This window comes from Neltuma alba, unplaced genomic scaffold (assembly GCF_004799145.2).
Source record: "Neltuma alba isolate B1F8T4 unplaced genomic scaffold, ASM479914v2 tig00003314_pilon, whole genome shotgun sequence".
Lineage (NCBI taxonomy): Eukaryota > Viridiplantae > Streptophyta > Magnoliopsida > Fabales > Fabaceae > Neltuma > Neltuma alba.
The window spans coordinates 23,423-35,557 of NW_021633232.1; the positions used below are offsets into that span (position 1 = coordinate 23,423).

Genomic DNA, 12,135 nt, shown 5'->3' on the forward strand with positions numbered 1-12,135 from the left:
CTCTGTCCTTAAAGCACTCGATTAAATTAGGTCCTAATTGATTTATAGTTTAGGATTGACCTAGGTCATTACTTCCAAGGAGCAAATTATGGGTTTCTTTAGGTAAAAATTTAGGTGATAAAAAAAATGCGATAAATTGGACCTAAACTAAAATGCAAAATTCTAATTCTAAATGCAAGATGCAAGCATCCTAAAATCTATATGAAAATTAAATTAAACTAAATAAATGCAATGCAATTTTTGGGGGGATTTTTTTTGGAAAAAATAATAATAAATAAGGAAAATTGACTAAAGAGCAAAGAAAATTAATAAGTAAAAATCGAGAAGTTTCTCTTCAAGTAAGGTAGAGAGAACAACTTAGGATTCGCATGGATTTAACCTTCATAATTAGACCAAAGGAAAGTGATAAGAGAGTGGAATTAATAAGTCTAATTGCCTACTTGAAACTAAGGGAACCCTCAACTTCAAAAACCCTTAAACCATTAGAGAACTCATAACAGCATAAGATTGATTACTTAAGCTTATTAAAACCAATGAAGATAACTTCCTCTTTTTCTCGCCCCTGAGAAAATGGAGAGAAAGAGGGAAAACAAAAATGGTGAGGGGAATTTGACCAAATATTATATATCTTCCTCTCAGTAAAACTAAATTTCATTCCATTTCTAGAGATAGAAGATAAGAGACTCCAATATTATAATACTTTAGAAGTAGCAAAACCAATCAACCAAAATGCAAAATTTCATAGGGTGTTTGGGTAAGAACAAAGCCATAGTTTCAGAAGTATTTTACGGTATAAGAAGTAAATATGTGGAGGAGTTTGTCTCGATTTGCAGAAAAGTACTTCTGAAAAATAGTTCTGGGATCAAGCTGCAAGATTTTACAGATTGTCACAGACAACAAGAATGGCCGTTGAAACCCCCATGCCCATCTTCAATTCTCCACCTCAACGTCTAATTTGGTCAAATTCCCCTCACCATTTTTGTTTTCCCTCTTTCTCTCCATTTTCTCAGGGGCGAGAAAAAGAGGAAGACCTGGCAATACCAGTGTAACCAAACCTCTCACAGGGGAACATCCTTTGGTACATTGCAATTTGCGTGCATCACCGTCGACTTTTCCTCCGCATATTGTTCTGGAGCTTCTATCATTTGCCCACATTTTGTTGTGAGGAGATGAAGTCTGCTTGCGATGTTCATTTAGCATCTCTGGTTTGTGACATGGAGGATGCCATGTTGTTGATTGAATATGGATTAGAGGAGACGGCGCATATTCTAGTGGCAGTCCAAATTAATGTTGTGAGAATATTTTGCGGTCCTTAATTAAATGTACGACCCAATTGAATATTTTGAAAAAAAAATTAAAAAGGTTAAAAAATTACTACCTTTAATCCTTAATATAAGACTCAATTCACTAATTTAAGAAGATTAAGAAAACTAAAAATTACTTAATTATAGCATGTGTTACAAGACCTTTCTCAAATACTTATGTGTATGATTAGACTACATATCAGTTCATAAATCAAGCAAATTAGTTTGGAAAAAAAAAAACCACAAGTATAAATATTTAAAGAAATTTATTTATCTTTCTTAATTTTTTCAAATTAATCAGTTGGGTCCAATATTAAGGTCCAAAGCTAGTACTTAATTATAAAATGTTACATGATCTCTTTGTAATACATATGTGTATCTAAATTATAATCAGTTTCTAAGTAAGACAAATTAGTTTCGAGAAATATGATAAATATAATATTTTAAAGTAAATTATTTAACTTTCTTAATTTCCTCCAAATTATTCAAGTGAGTTTTATGTTATTTGCGGAATAATCTTACGATGTAAGCTATACACACACTACTAACTCAGGTAAACAAGTAGTTCATCTATAAATTACACTGCGTGACATGCACATTCCAACAAATTAAAGAGCATCAAAATCAATGTAAATAATAAATTAGCAGCTAGCTCTAACAAATAGAAATTTATTGCACTACAAGTTACTTTAATTTACAGCTGAACTGATCTGAGAACACGACTAACTATTGATTAATATCTACCTCGACTTGTAATAATTCATCCATCCTCTCAATAGTCTCTTGGATGGTTTCTGCTGGAACTGCAACTCGGCGTCTCTGGAACTTGAACTTGGCATAGAATATATAAATCCCAAGGTACACGAAACTTAGTGATGCCAATACTAGAAAATAGTTATCCAGGCGACTATGGTTTATTTCGTCCTTGATCCATTTGTAAAATACTAATGCAAATAGAATGCTGGAGAATTTCCCAATCCCCAGCAACATTTCAATGTACGGTTCCACAAAGTTTTTCATTGACTCAGAGTACAACCGATCACTCAAGAAATTCTTAAGCCCACCTTCTGCAAATCCTTCCATTAGCCCGAGCAAGAAATACTGTGGAGTTAAAATCATGATGCTCATGGGAATGTCGTCGTCTGGTTTTTTCAGATACAGCCTACGGCGTTCCACTTGCCAAGCCGCAATACAGCAAAGTACTGAAAAAAACATCCCAACAGCAATACTCCAAAGTGGTCTCACCACTTTATATCTTGATTGGATTGTTCGTACCACAAAAGTAATCAGAGATTTGATTGCAAACAAAGCCATGATAGAAACATCGAAAGCACCAATGTTATAAGAACTCAAGGTGCTTGCTTGCAAAACAAAGTAAGTGTTACCAGAAGTAGAAACCAAGTTGTATGAGAAGAGGGTAACCACCAGGGGAATTATAAGACAAAAGTTCTTGACATCTCTCACTTGCACGACCGTACAAACCTCTTCTTTTCTGACTTTCTCTTCATCATCGGAGTTGTTCATCATAGCAGCCCTGTCCAAGAACAACGAAAATGATGGATGACGTGGCAACAAGTGAACCTCACCATTTTCTGTCCGATAAAAGAAATCTTCTGATGAAGCATCGTCTGAATCTTCATTGTTATAGTCCTGTTTTGAAGATGGATATGACAGTCTGCGATTCTTAATGGCTGCTTTAAAGACCCTATAAGGGATAGTGAGAGGGCTTTCTGATGGTTTTTCTTCAGGATAATAGCAGAAAATGCCGATGATAAACAGTAAACACGTAGCTCCCATAACGATAGACGAAATTTCAAAATTTTCCCCCCAATGATCTGAGCTTAAGAAGAAGGAAGCTATAACGGAACCGATAATGGAAGCAGTAGACCACCAAAGATTAGTAGCTGCGCTGTCATTTTTACCTGATCTTTCCTTCTCTTGTGATGGTTCCTTATCTTCTCCTTCGTTCTTTTCAGTACAATTTTTCTTTACTTTTTCCCTCAGTTGATAATCAAAAAAATCTCTTAAAGTTGGCTCTTTTCCAGCCGTGCCTAATGCAATGAGTACTATTGCGAAAATCAGAGTAACGATATCCAGGTGTGATGCGCGAATCCATAGTAGCACCAACCCCTGCAATTAAAATAATACCTTCTTTCGTTTCATCTTGTGAATTTTAAATTTTATATTGGTACTCTTTCAATAAATAATTAATAAAAATAGGGTGATGATCGTGAATAATAAACATATATACCAAAAGTGAGTCAACTCGAAAGATGTTCAATTTTATATGTATAGTCACTTAATCATTTCATGTTGTATTTCAAGACCATAAGTAAGCTGTTAGCAAATAATCACAGCTATAAATTATCAACTCATGTTTCATGAACTGGAAGCTTTCAACAAAACAAGCCTTAACATGAGTTAATATATTTAAAGTTGCTAGCTATAGCTAGTAAGTTTATGATAACTAACCATAGTAAAGGATCCAGTGCAGAAGATAATGGCCTTGAAGCGACCTATGTAAGCCTCTGAGACATGTATAACAGCAACTTTTAACACAGCCGATAATCCCTCTAAAAAACTCTTAACCATAATCGCTTTCCATAGATTATACTTTTCATCTCCAAGGAAATCCGCGAAAACGTCCACCACCCCATTGCTTACCAATGCATGGCTGAGAACTAAACCTGAATATTAGAAATAAACCCTTAAAGAGTGGGTGCGGAACGAAAGCAAATTAACAAAGAAAAGAAGTTAACTAATGGCGAGAGAGTTTAATCTGGAGACAGAGAAATTGATGTTACCCCAGATGAAGATGACAGTCTTGGAGAGGACAAAACCATTGCGGAGCATTTGCAGGATAGCTGTGATGATAATCATCGTAGTAAATATGAACAGGCGATTAGCAAGTAACAGGAGCAAAGAGCTATAGAGACGAATTGAAGCTTAGGTCTTTCAATGTGGGAAGCGCGCGCGCGCATATATTTGTGCAAACTAAAATGACAAACAAAAACGTGCATGTATGGGAGCTTATATATGTGTGTTATAATGGAACGTGTCTATAGTTTAGTAAGTAAGAACAGAGAAGGAGGAAAGAGGTGGAGACGAAGCTTCTTCACGATGCATGAAGCTTATAGCTTCACTGTGCACGAACATGGACTTTATACGACCAACTTCATGTTTTGCAATTTGAACTTGGCTATAGCAAAAGTATCATGCAACTAATAACAAGACAGGAGCTTGTACGTTTCGATATAACTGAACGTGTCGGCAGCGGTTTTCCCAATGTCAATCCGAGTATATATATGCGACAAAATATGGCAACTTTTGCTTCAACTTTTTAGCTATCTACATTACCTTTTTTCCTTCTTTCCAGGTGTTTTGACTCCAAAACACTCCTAAAATCTGAAACACCGTCCTCGCTGAGTGATGCACCATTCATTCATTCCAGTGCGTCACATGCAAATTAAAGTAAGGAAACTTTCACGGAGTTTTCCCAAGACTGCACTGTTCCGCCCCCCGGGCCCCCCCTTTAATTGCCGAAATCTAAACACAAGGAATCTCTGAATATGAGTTTTCTCAACTTCCCTTTTATTGCACATTTATAGGGATCAAAACTTAAATGAACCAAATTAAATTTTGTTAAAACTTAAAAGTACGAATCAAAAAATCCCCCGAATTTCCCCCAAATTTTAGAGAAAAATTGGGGAGTAGGCCCCAACCTGGTTCAATAATTCTCGACAACTATAATCATTCTTTAATGGCACATGTATGCAAAATATATCTTAAATTATGTGCAAAATTTTTTGTAAGAAAATGGGCCAGTCCACCCTTGGTGGATTGGACCCAAGTCCATTATCATTCGGGGTCCTAGTGTGAATAGCAAGATTTATGGGTCTTTAACTGTAATTTTTGCCATTTTATATGATTTGCAAAAAAGGAGGGAACGGTTGCAGGTGGGAGGAGACAGTTTTTTATTTGAAAAAAAGGGAGAGTTAAAAAACTGTTTTATCCGAAGAAAAAGGGCCAGTATGTGTAATCATTTTTTCGTGCTCTAGACCCCCTTCTCCTCTCTCAGTTCACTCTTCCTCATCTTTCCTTGCTCCAGTGTATTTGCTGTGTCTCCCAAATCCGACTCCATCACCGTGATCGGACCTCCGCGTGGCAACCTGACTTTATTGCAGACTCCAGGTATGCCCGAAATACTTCATTGGCATCAGAGCTCAGGTTTTTTTTTTTTCCTTTTCTTCTTCCGCTGCTCGAGTTCTTATGCATCTTCGTTTTTACGGTTTAGACTCCAGTACAACTAAAGTGATTTGCTCTCATATATTAAGCAAATCCTCTCTTATATTCAGTATAGTAATTGTCTATGGTGTATTTAGATAATTTAGTGTTGTTTTTCTGAGTTACTCATTGCTTCTAAGGCTTCGGTTATCATAAATTTGTGTCTCCAATTATTGTATGTTACTATTCTGTATGGGAGATGACTGAAAACAATAAAAAACATCCGAAAAACAGTAAAGACGTAGGTTTGGAAGCATGAAACTCATAATTTAAGAGACCTGTTTTCGCACAGTGAAGGCTTTCGTTTTTGGGTGTCTGAAAAATGAAGGTTTTAGGCTTCAAAAATTACCCATTGCGTAGAGCTCGGAAAAACGAAGAAAATGACACCAAGAACGCGAAGAACGGACGTCGGACGGAGGAGATATGGGGGAGAGAATATTCCGGGTCCGACGGACCTGACCCGCGAAGGAATCCAGGCAGGTCAGACCCGACTGGAGGTTGAAGACAACCTCCAGCTCCCAAACGACGTCGTTTTGACGTCGTCCAAAAAAAAACGGGGGGGCGGCTGAGTCGGTTGGGCTAGCTTGGTCCGGATCCGAATAGGATCGGACCAAGCCCAACCCGTTTAAAAAAAAAAGAAAAATAATAATAATAACCTTTAAAATTTTTTTTAAAATTAAATTAATCTTTTTTTTTTGGTGCTAGAATTGCCATGTGGAGCGTTCCGCCACGTGGCACACCTCTTCGACACGTGGACACCACCACCTGACAGGTGGTGGCGCGTGGAGGCCGCCAGCACGGCGTGTGTCCTCAGCGGTCGGCTCCATGGGGGCGCGTGACATACACGCGCTGACAGCGAGAGTGTGCGAAGATTTTTTTTTAAATTTTTCGCTAATTCTTCCTTCTAGGGGCGCGTGTAGGCGCGTGAATGGTCCAATTGGGGTGTGGTTTGTCTCTAAAAATCCCTAAAATTAGGATCTTCATTTTAATATATAATTTGATAATTTTAGAGGCAATTTAGGATCCATTTATGAGTATTTTAGTGCATTTTCTGGTGTTTTAATGTGGATAAAAATTCCAGAATATTCAAAATAATTTATATTATTTTGTTCTAGGTGAAAATAGAGCAAGAGGCTTCTAGTAGCACTGAAAATACCGATCATGGTTCATTGAAATATTCATTCTTAGGTGATGGAATTCCAGGATATGAACCTGAGGATGAGGATCCTGAGGAGGACCTTGAAGAGGTTTCTCAAGAAGACCCAGAGGAGTTAGTGGATTCCGGACCTGAGTCGGAAACTATGTTCCCCACTGAACCCCTCCCTATCGCACCTCAATTAGTCTATAAAGATTCACGGGATCTCCCTAATGAAATTGAAGTTGAGGAAGGAAAAGAGGTGAACCAACCTTTGACCCCTGCATTAGCTATGAGTATAGCTGAGACATATGCAGCAAAACTGACAAATATAAAAGGAATCAATGGTGTGCTCGCTAGCTACGTCCATTACATGACCGATAAGAAGAATACCGAATTCTACCTTAGAGTCATAATAGAGTACATAAGAGCAATAAGAGTTAAAGGTGGACCTAAAGGCAAACCCATAAGAAAGTCTTACTGGATTTGGGCCATAGAGCTAGTGTCCTCCTTTATGAACAAAACGCGCAAACTTAGAAGCCTAAGAAAAGCAATGCTTGATTACATTTATGTTCATATCAAATGATATAATATTTGTATTCGCCTTAAATTTGTGGTTTCATGCATTGTAAACAGACTAAGTATGTTATTTCATTTAATGAAATTACTTGAATTATTGTTGTATGATTATTTATGAATATCATATGTATTCCTTTTATAAGTGGGAGCTTTTAGAAGATAAGACTTCTAAAGGTTACATTTTTGAAGTGCTTATATAGTATTCTTGATAGAATATAATGATAATTGCTAGTATCTATGTGATGGGAGGTACAAACTTATTCTCCTGATCATAGATCTTTTAATTTCATTATTTACTGATCGAGGATAATATAGGCACATTACATTGTATACTTCATTGTGCTATATAACTGAAATGTTCTTCGGTTCGGTTCTCTTTTAAGAGAACATAGATTAATGTGAGATAGATTTGTCACAGAACTAAGAATGGCAACCAAGAACATAATTGCTGAATTGAACAAGGGAGAAAAGCTTAACGGGGACAACTAGGACATCTGGCACCGAAAGGTCCAGTATATTCTAGAGGAACAGGATGCGGTAGAGCCTCTCACCACTGCTATGGTTGAACCTGAGGCTGGCAACACAAACCAGCACAGGAGAGACCAAGAGGCATATCTAACCTGGAAAAAGAAGAATAGCATAGCAAGAATCACGCTTTTGAGCTCCATGGCTGATGACCTAATGTGTGAGTTTGAGTCGCACAAAACTGCACAGGCCATGTGGATATCATTGAAGGATAAGTTTGGCGGAGTCTCTACGACCAAGCTTAGAAGGTTGACAATTAAGTTCGATACCTATAAGCTCAAGCCAAACAATCCTATGAAGCAACATCTGAGAGAGATGGCCAATATGATCCGGGAACTGAAGGAAGCTAGACATAATCTGTCTGATGAGCAGCAAGTGCAGGCTGTCATCAGGTCACTCCCTGCAAGTTGGGAGCACATGAAAGTCAACCTAAACCACAATGAAAACATCATCACTTTTAATGATGTAGCTAAGCATCTGGAGCTGGAAGATGAACGTCTGGAGGCTTACAAGAGCTCTGTACAAACCTATTTGACTGAGGATGCCGGAACTTCCCAATCTAAGCGCAATTTCAAAAAGGGCAAGAAGTCCCAAAAGAAAGGGAAGAAGGGCGGTCCTCAATTTAAAAAGGGCAAGAAACAATTCAAGAAGAAGGGAAAGAAAGGCGGGAAGAAGAAGCTGGACCTGAAGAAGGTCAAATGCTTCGCCTGCCAACAGATGGGCCATTTCGCACGTGACTGTTCCAAACAGGCTGAAAGCGAAAAGGTATTAGTGAATTATGTGAATTCACATGTTTCATATGTTTCTAGTACTTTTTTTCTAACAGAACCTATTTCTTCTTCTTGGATTATACACTTAGGCTCCACAGACCACGTAAGCAGGGATCGGGGATCCTTCGTGGAATACCGTCGGTTGCCGTATCAAAGCAAGTGGCTTTATATTGGGAACAATGCGAGAATTGAGGTTCGAGGCATTGGCACCTGCAAGCTTACTTCGAGTGGTGGAAAGACCTTGATACTCCATGATGTGCTTCATGCTCCTGACATCCGACGGAATTTAATTTCTGTTATTTGCTTAGTAGACTTTGGGTTTAATGTTTATTTTCATGATAAAGTTGCAGACATTTCCTTCAACTCTAAATTTTATGGTTCAGCATTTAGATTCCAGAAATTTTTTGTTATGGATCTTGCTCTTGGTTTTAACGCTCATGATTGTTTTGCTATTTGTTCAAGCAATCCTGATATGAATATCTGGCATGCTAGACTAGGACATATTAATCAAAATAGAATGATTAAACTAGCAAAAGAAGGAATGTTGGGCACAATCCCTAACATGGAAATGTCCTTATGTGAAAATTGTCTAGCTGGTAAGGCAACTAGAAAACCTTTCGGTAAGGGAACAAGAGCTGAAAATCCATTGCAATTAATCCATTCTGATATATGTGGTCCAATGAGTGTGAGGGCGAGACACGGAGCTTGGTATTTTATTACCTTTATTGACGATTTTTCACGATATGGTCATGTCTATCTGATCTCGCATAAGTCTGAAGCTCTTAAGTGCTTTAGACGATACATAAATGAGGTAGAGAATCAAATGGACAGTAAAATTAAAGCATTACATACTGATCAAGGTCGTGAATATTTATCTGATCAATTTAAACAGCTTTGTGAGGAAAAAGGGATAATTAGACAACTGACTATCCCTGGCACTCTACAACAGAATGGAGTGGCTGAGAGGAGGAATAGAACTCTTCTAGACATGGTTAGGTCTATGATGGCTCAAGCAAACCTACCAATTTCATATTGGGGCGATGCTTTGTTAACGGCAACCTTCATACTTAACCGTGTGCCCTCAAAATCAGTCGCTTCCACACCCTATGAATTATGGACAAAACGCAAACCGGATCTAAGTGTCCTAAGACCCTGAGGGTCAGCAGCATACGTTCATGATGATTCCCACAAGCATAGGAAATTGGGTCCAAGAGGAAAGAAGTGTATTTTTATAAGGTACTTTGAACAATCCAAAGGATACGTTTTCATAGGTGAAAACGAAGATGGAACAGTGACTGAAATGGAATCAAGAGATGTCACATTCATTGAGACTGAATTTCCTAAAAAAGGAGATGTTGACCGCACTGTATCTCTTTATGAGACACAGGAACAAGTCAGTGCGGAACAAATTAACAGACTAGAATCGTCTAGGTGTGTCAATTTGAGGGGGAGCCAAGCAAGGTCAACACCAAGACCTGAACAAAGAAAGAAAGATAAGCAAATAACTCCCGTCAGAAGGAGTAACAGGGAAAGTGTTCCCAAAAGACGCTTTCAAATAGAAGACGAATCTCTCTTAGTTACTCCAGAAGGGGATGATGAGCCCTGTTCTGTACGAGAAGCCTTGTCAGGTCCTGTGAAAGATGAATGGATGAAAGCTATGGAAGAAGAAATGGACTCAATGAACAAGAACCAAGTTTGGGTGTTAGTTGATCTTCCAAAAGGGCGCAAAGCCATTGGGAGCAAGTGGGTTCTCAAAATTAAAAGAAAAGTGGATGGATCAATTGACAAATACAAGCCTCGATTAGAAGGCGAATCTCTCTTAGTTACTCCAGAAGGGGATGATTAGCCCCATTCTGTACGAGAAGCCTTATCAGGTCCTGCGAAAGATGAATGGATGAAAGCTATGGAAGAAGAAATGGACTCAATGAACAAGAACCAAGTTTGGGTGTTAGTTGATCTTCCAAAAGAGCGTAAAGCCATTGGGAGCAAGTGGGTTCTCAAAATTAAAAGAAAAGTGGATGGATCAATTGACAAATACAAGCCTCGATTAGTGGCAAAGGGGTACACACAACAGGAAGGAATAGATTATGAAGATACATTCTCACCTGTTGTGCGTTTCAATTCTATTAGACTTATTTTGGCAATAGTAAACAGTTTAGATCTAGAATTACATCAGATGGATGTAAAAACCGCATTTCTGAATGGTGATCTGGATGAAGAAATCTATATGGAACAACCATTAGTTTTCATTGAAAATGGAAAGGAAAATAAAGTTTGTAAACTCAAAAGGTCCATTTATGGATTGAAACAATAATCCAAACAATGGTATTTGAGGTTTCACAAAGCAATAACCTCATATGACTTCCAAATGATAGAGGAAGACCACTACGTCTACATTAAGCGGTTTGAGGGTAATTTTGTCATATTATCCTTATATGTAGACGATATACTATTAGCCGGAAATAGTCTAGATTCGGTGCTGGTTATTAAAGAATGGTTTTCATCGAATTTTGAAATGAAAGATATGGGTGAAGCAGAATACATACTTGAAGTTAAAATCCAAAGAAATCGTTCAAAACGAATCCTCTCTCTTTCACAAGAGAATTACATCAACAAGATTCTTGAGCAATTTAACATGAAAGACTGCAATCCCATGAGTACCCCTGTTGCTACTGGAGTGGCTTTGAGTTCTGACATGTGTCCCAAAACCGAATCTGATAAAAAGAAGATGGAAAGAGTTCCATATGCTAGTGCTGTTGGTAGTCTGATGTACGCAATAATGTGTACAAGACCAGACATCTGTTATGCAGTGGGACTAGTAAGTAGATTCCAGTCTAACCCCGGTGAAAAGCATTGGAAAGTAGTGAAGAGGATCTTGAGATACTTGAAGGGCACTTCCAATTACGCACTGTGCTACGAAGGAAGTGACCTGCGTCTTATTGAGTACTCCGATGCTGATGTAGGAGGAGATGAAGAAGAACAAAGGTCAACTTCAGGTTATACCTTCTTGCTCAACAATGGCGCCATATGTTGGAGTAGCAAGAAGCAAAAGTGCATTGCCTTACATTCAATGGAAGCTGAGTTTGTGGCATGCACTGCAGCAGTGCAAGAGGCTTTATGGCTGAAGAGATTTATAGAACACCTAGGATTTGGAAACGAGAGTACCAATCTGGTGATGGTATATTGTGACAATACTGCAGCCATAGCCTATACCAAAGATCCTAAATATCACAACAAAACCAAGCACATTGACATCAAGTATAATTTTGTTAGAGATTACATAGCACAAAAGATTGTTACTGTACAATACATTTCAACCAAATGTATGGTAGCAGATCCTCTGACAAAGCCAATAGGTGAAAAAGTTTTTAAAGAACATGTACAAGCCCTTGGTATACGTAAAGTGTAATATGAATGCTTTATTAATGAAATTGTATTTCGTTATCACTTTATGTGTCTGTCTGAAAGTATACAATGTCTAGTATGTCGTACAGGTTAAAAAGGTTGGCTCTCTCACATGGGCAACCGCCTTTGACAC

General features: G+C 38.1%; 1 protein-coding gene across 1 annotated transcript; it reads right to left on the minus strand.

Moving 5' to 3' along the window:
- Positions 1-2,030: 2,030 nt before the first annotated feature.
- LOC114741190 (protein NRT1/ PTR FAMILY 5.6-like) lies at positions 2,031-4,184 on the minus strand. Its single transcript, XM_028929443.1, has 3 exons — positions 4,109-4,184; positions 3,777-3,991; positions 2,031-3,434 (listed from the first exon to the last, which is right to left on the minus strand). Exons 1-3 carry the CDS (start codon positions 4,182-4,184, stop codon positions 2,031-2,033), a joined length of 1,695 nt encoding a protein of 564 aa, XP_028785276.1.
- Positions 4,185-12,135: the final 7,951 nt, after the last annotated feature.

Coding starts and splice junctions, on each gene's coding strand:
- LOC114741190 (XM_028929443.1), bottom strand. CDS start 4,184: ATGATTATCATCACAGCTATCCTGCAAATGCTCCGCAATGGTTTTGTC. Junction 3,992..4,108: donor GACTGTCATCTTCATCTGGG/GTAACATCAATT, acceptor TCTAATATTCAG/GTTTAGTTCTCAGCCATGCA. Junction 3,435..3,776: donor GCACTGGATCCTTTACTATG/GTTAGTTATCAT, acceptor TTTTAATTGCAG/GGGTTGGTGCTACTATGGAT.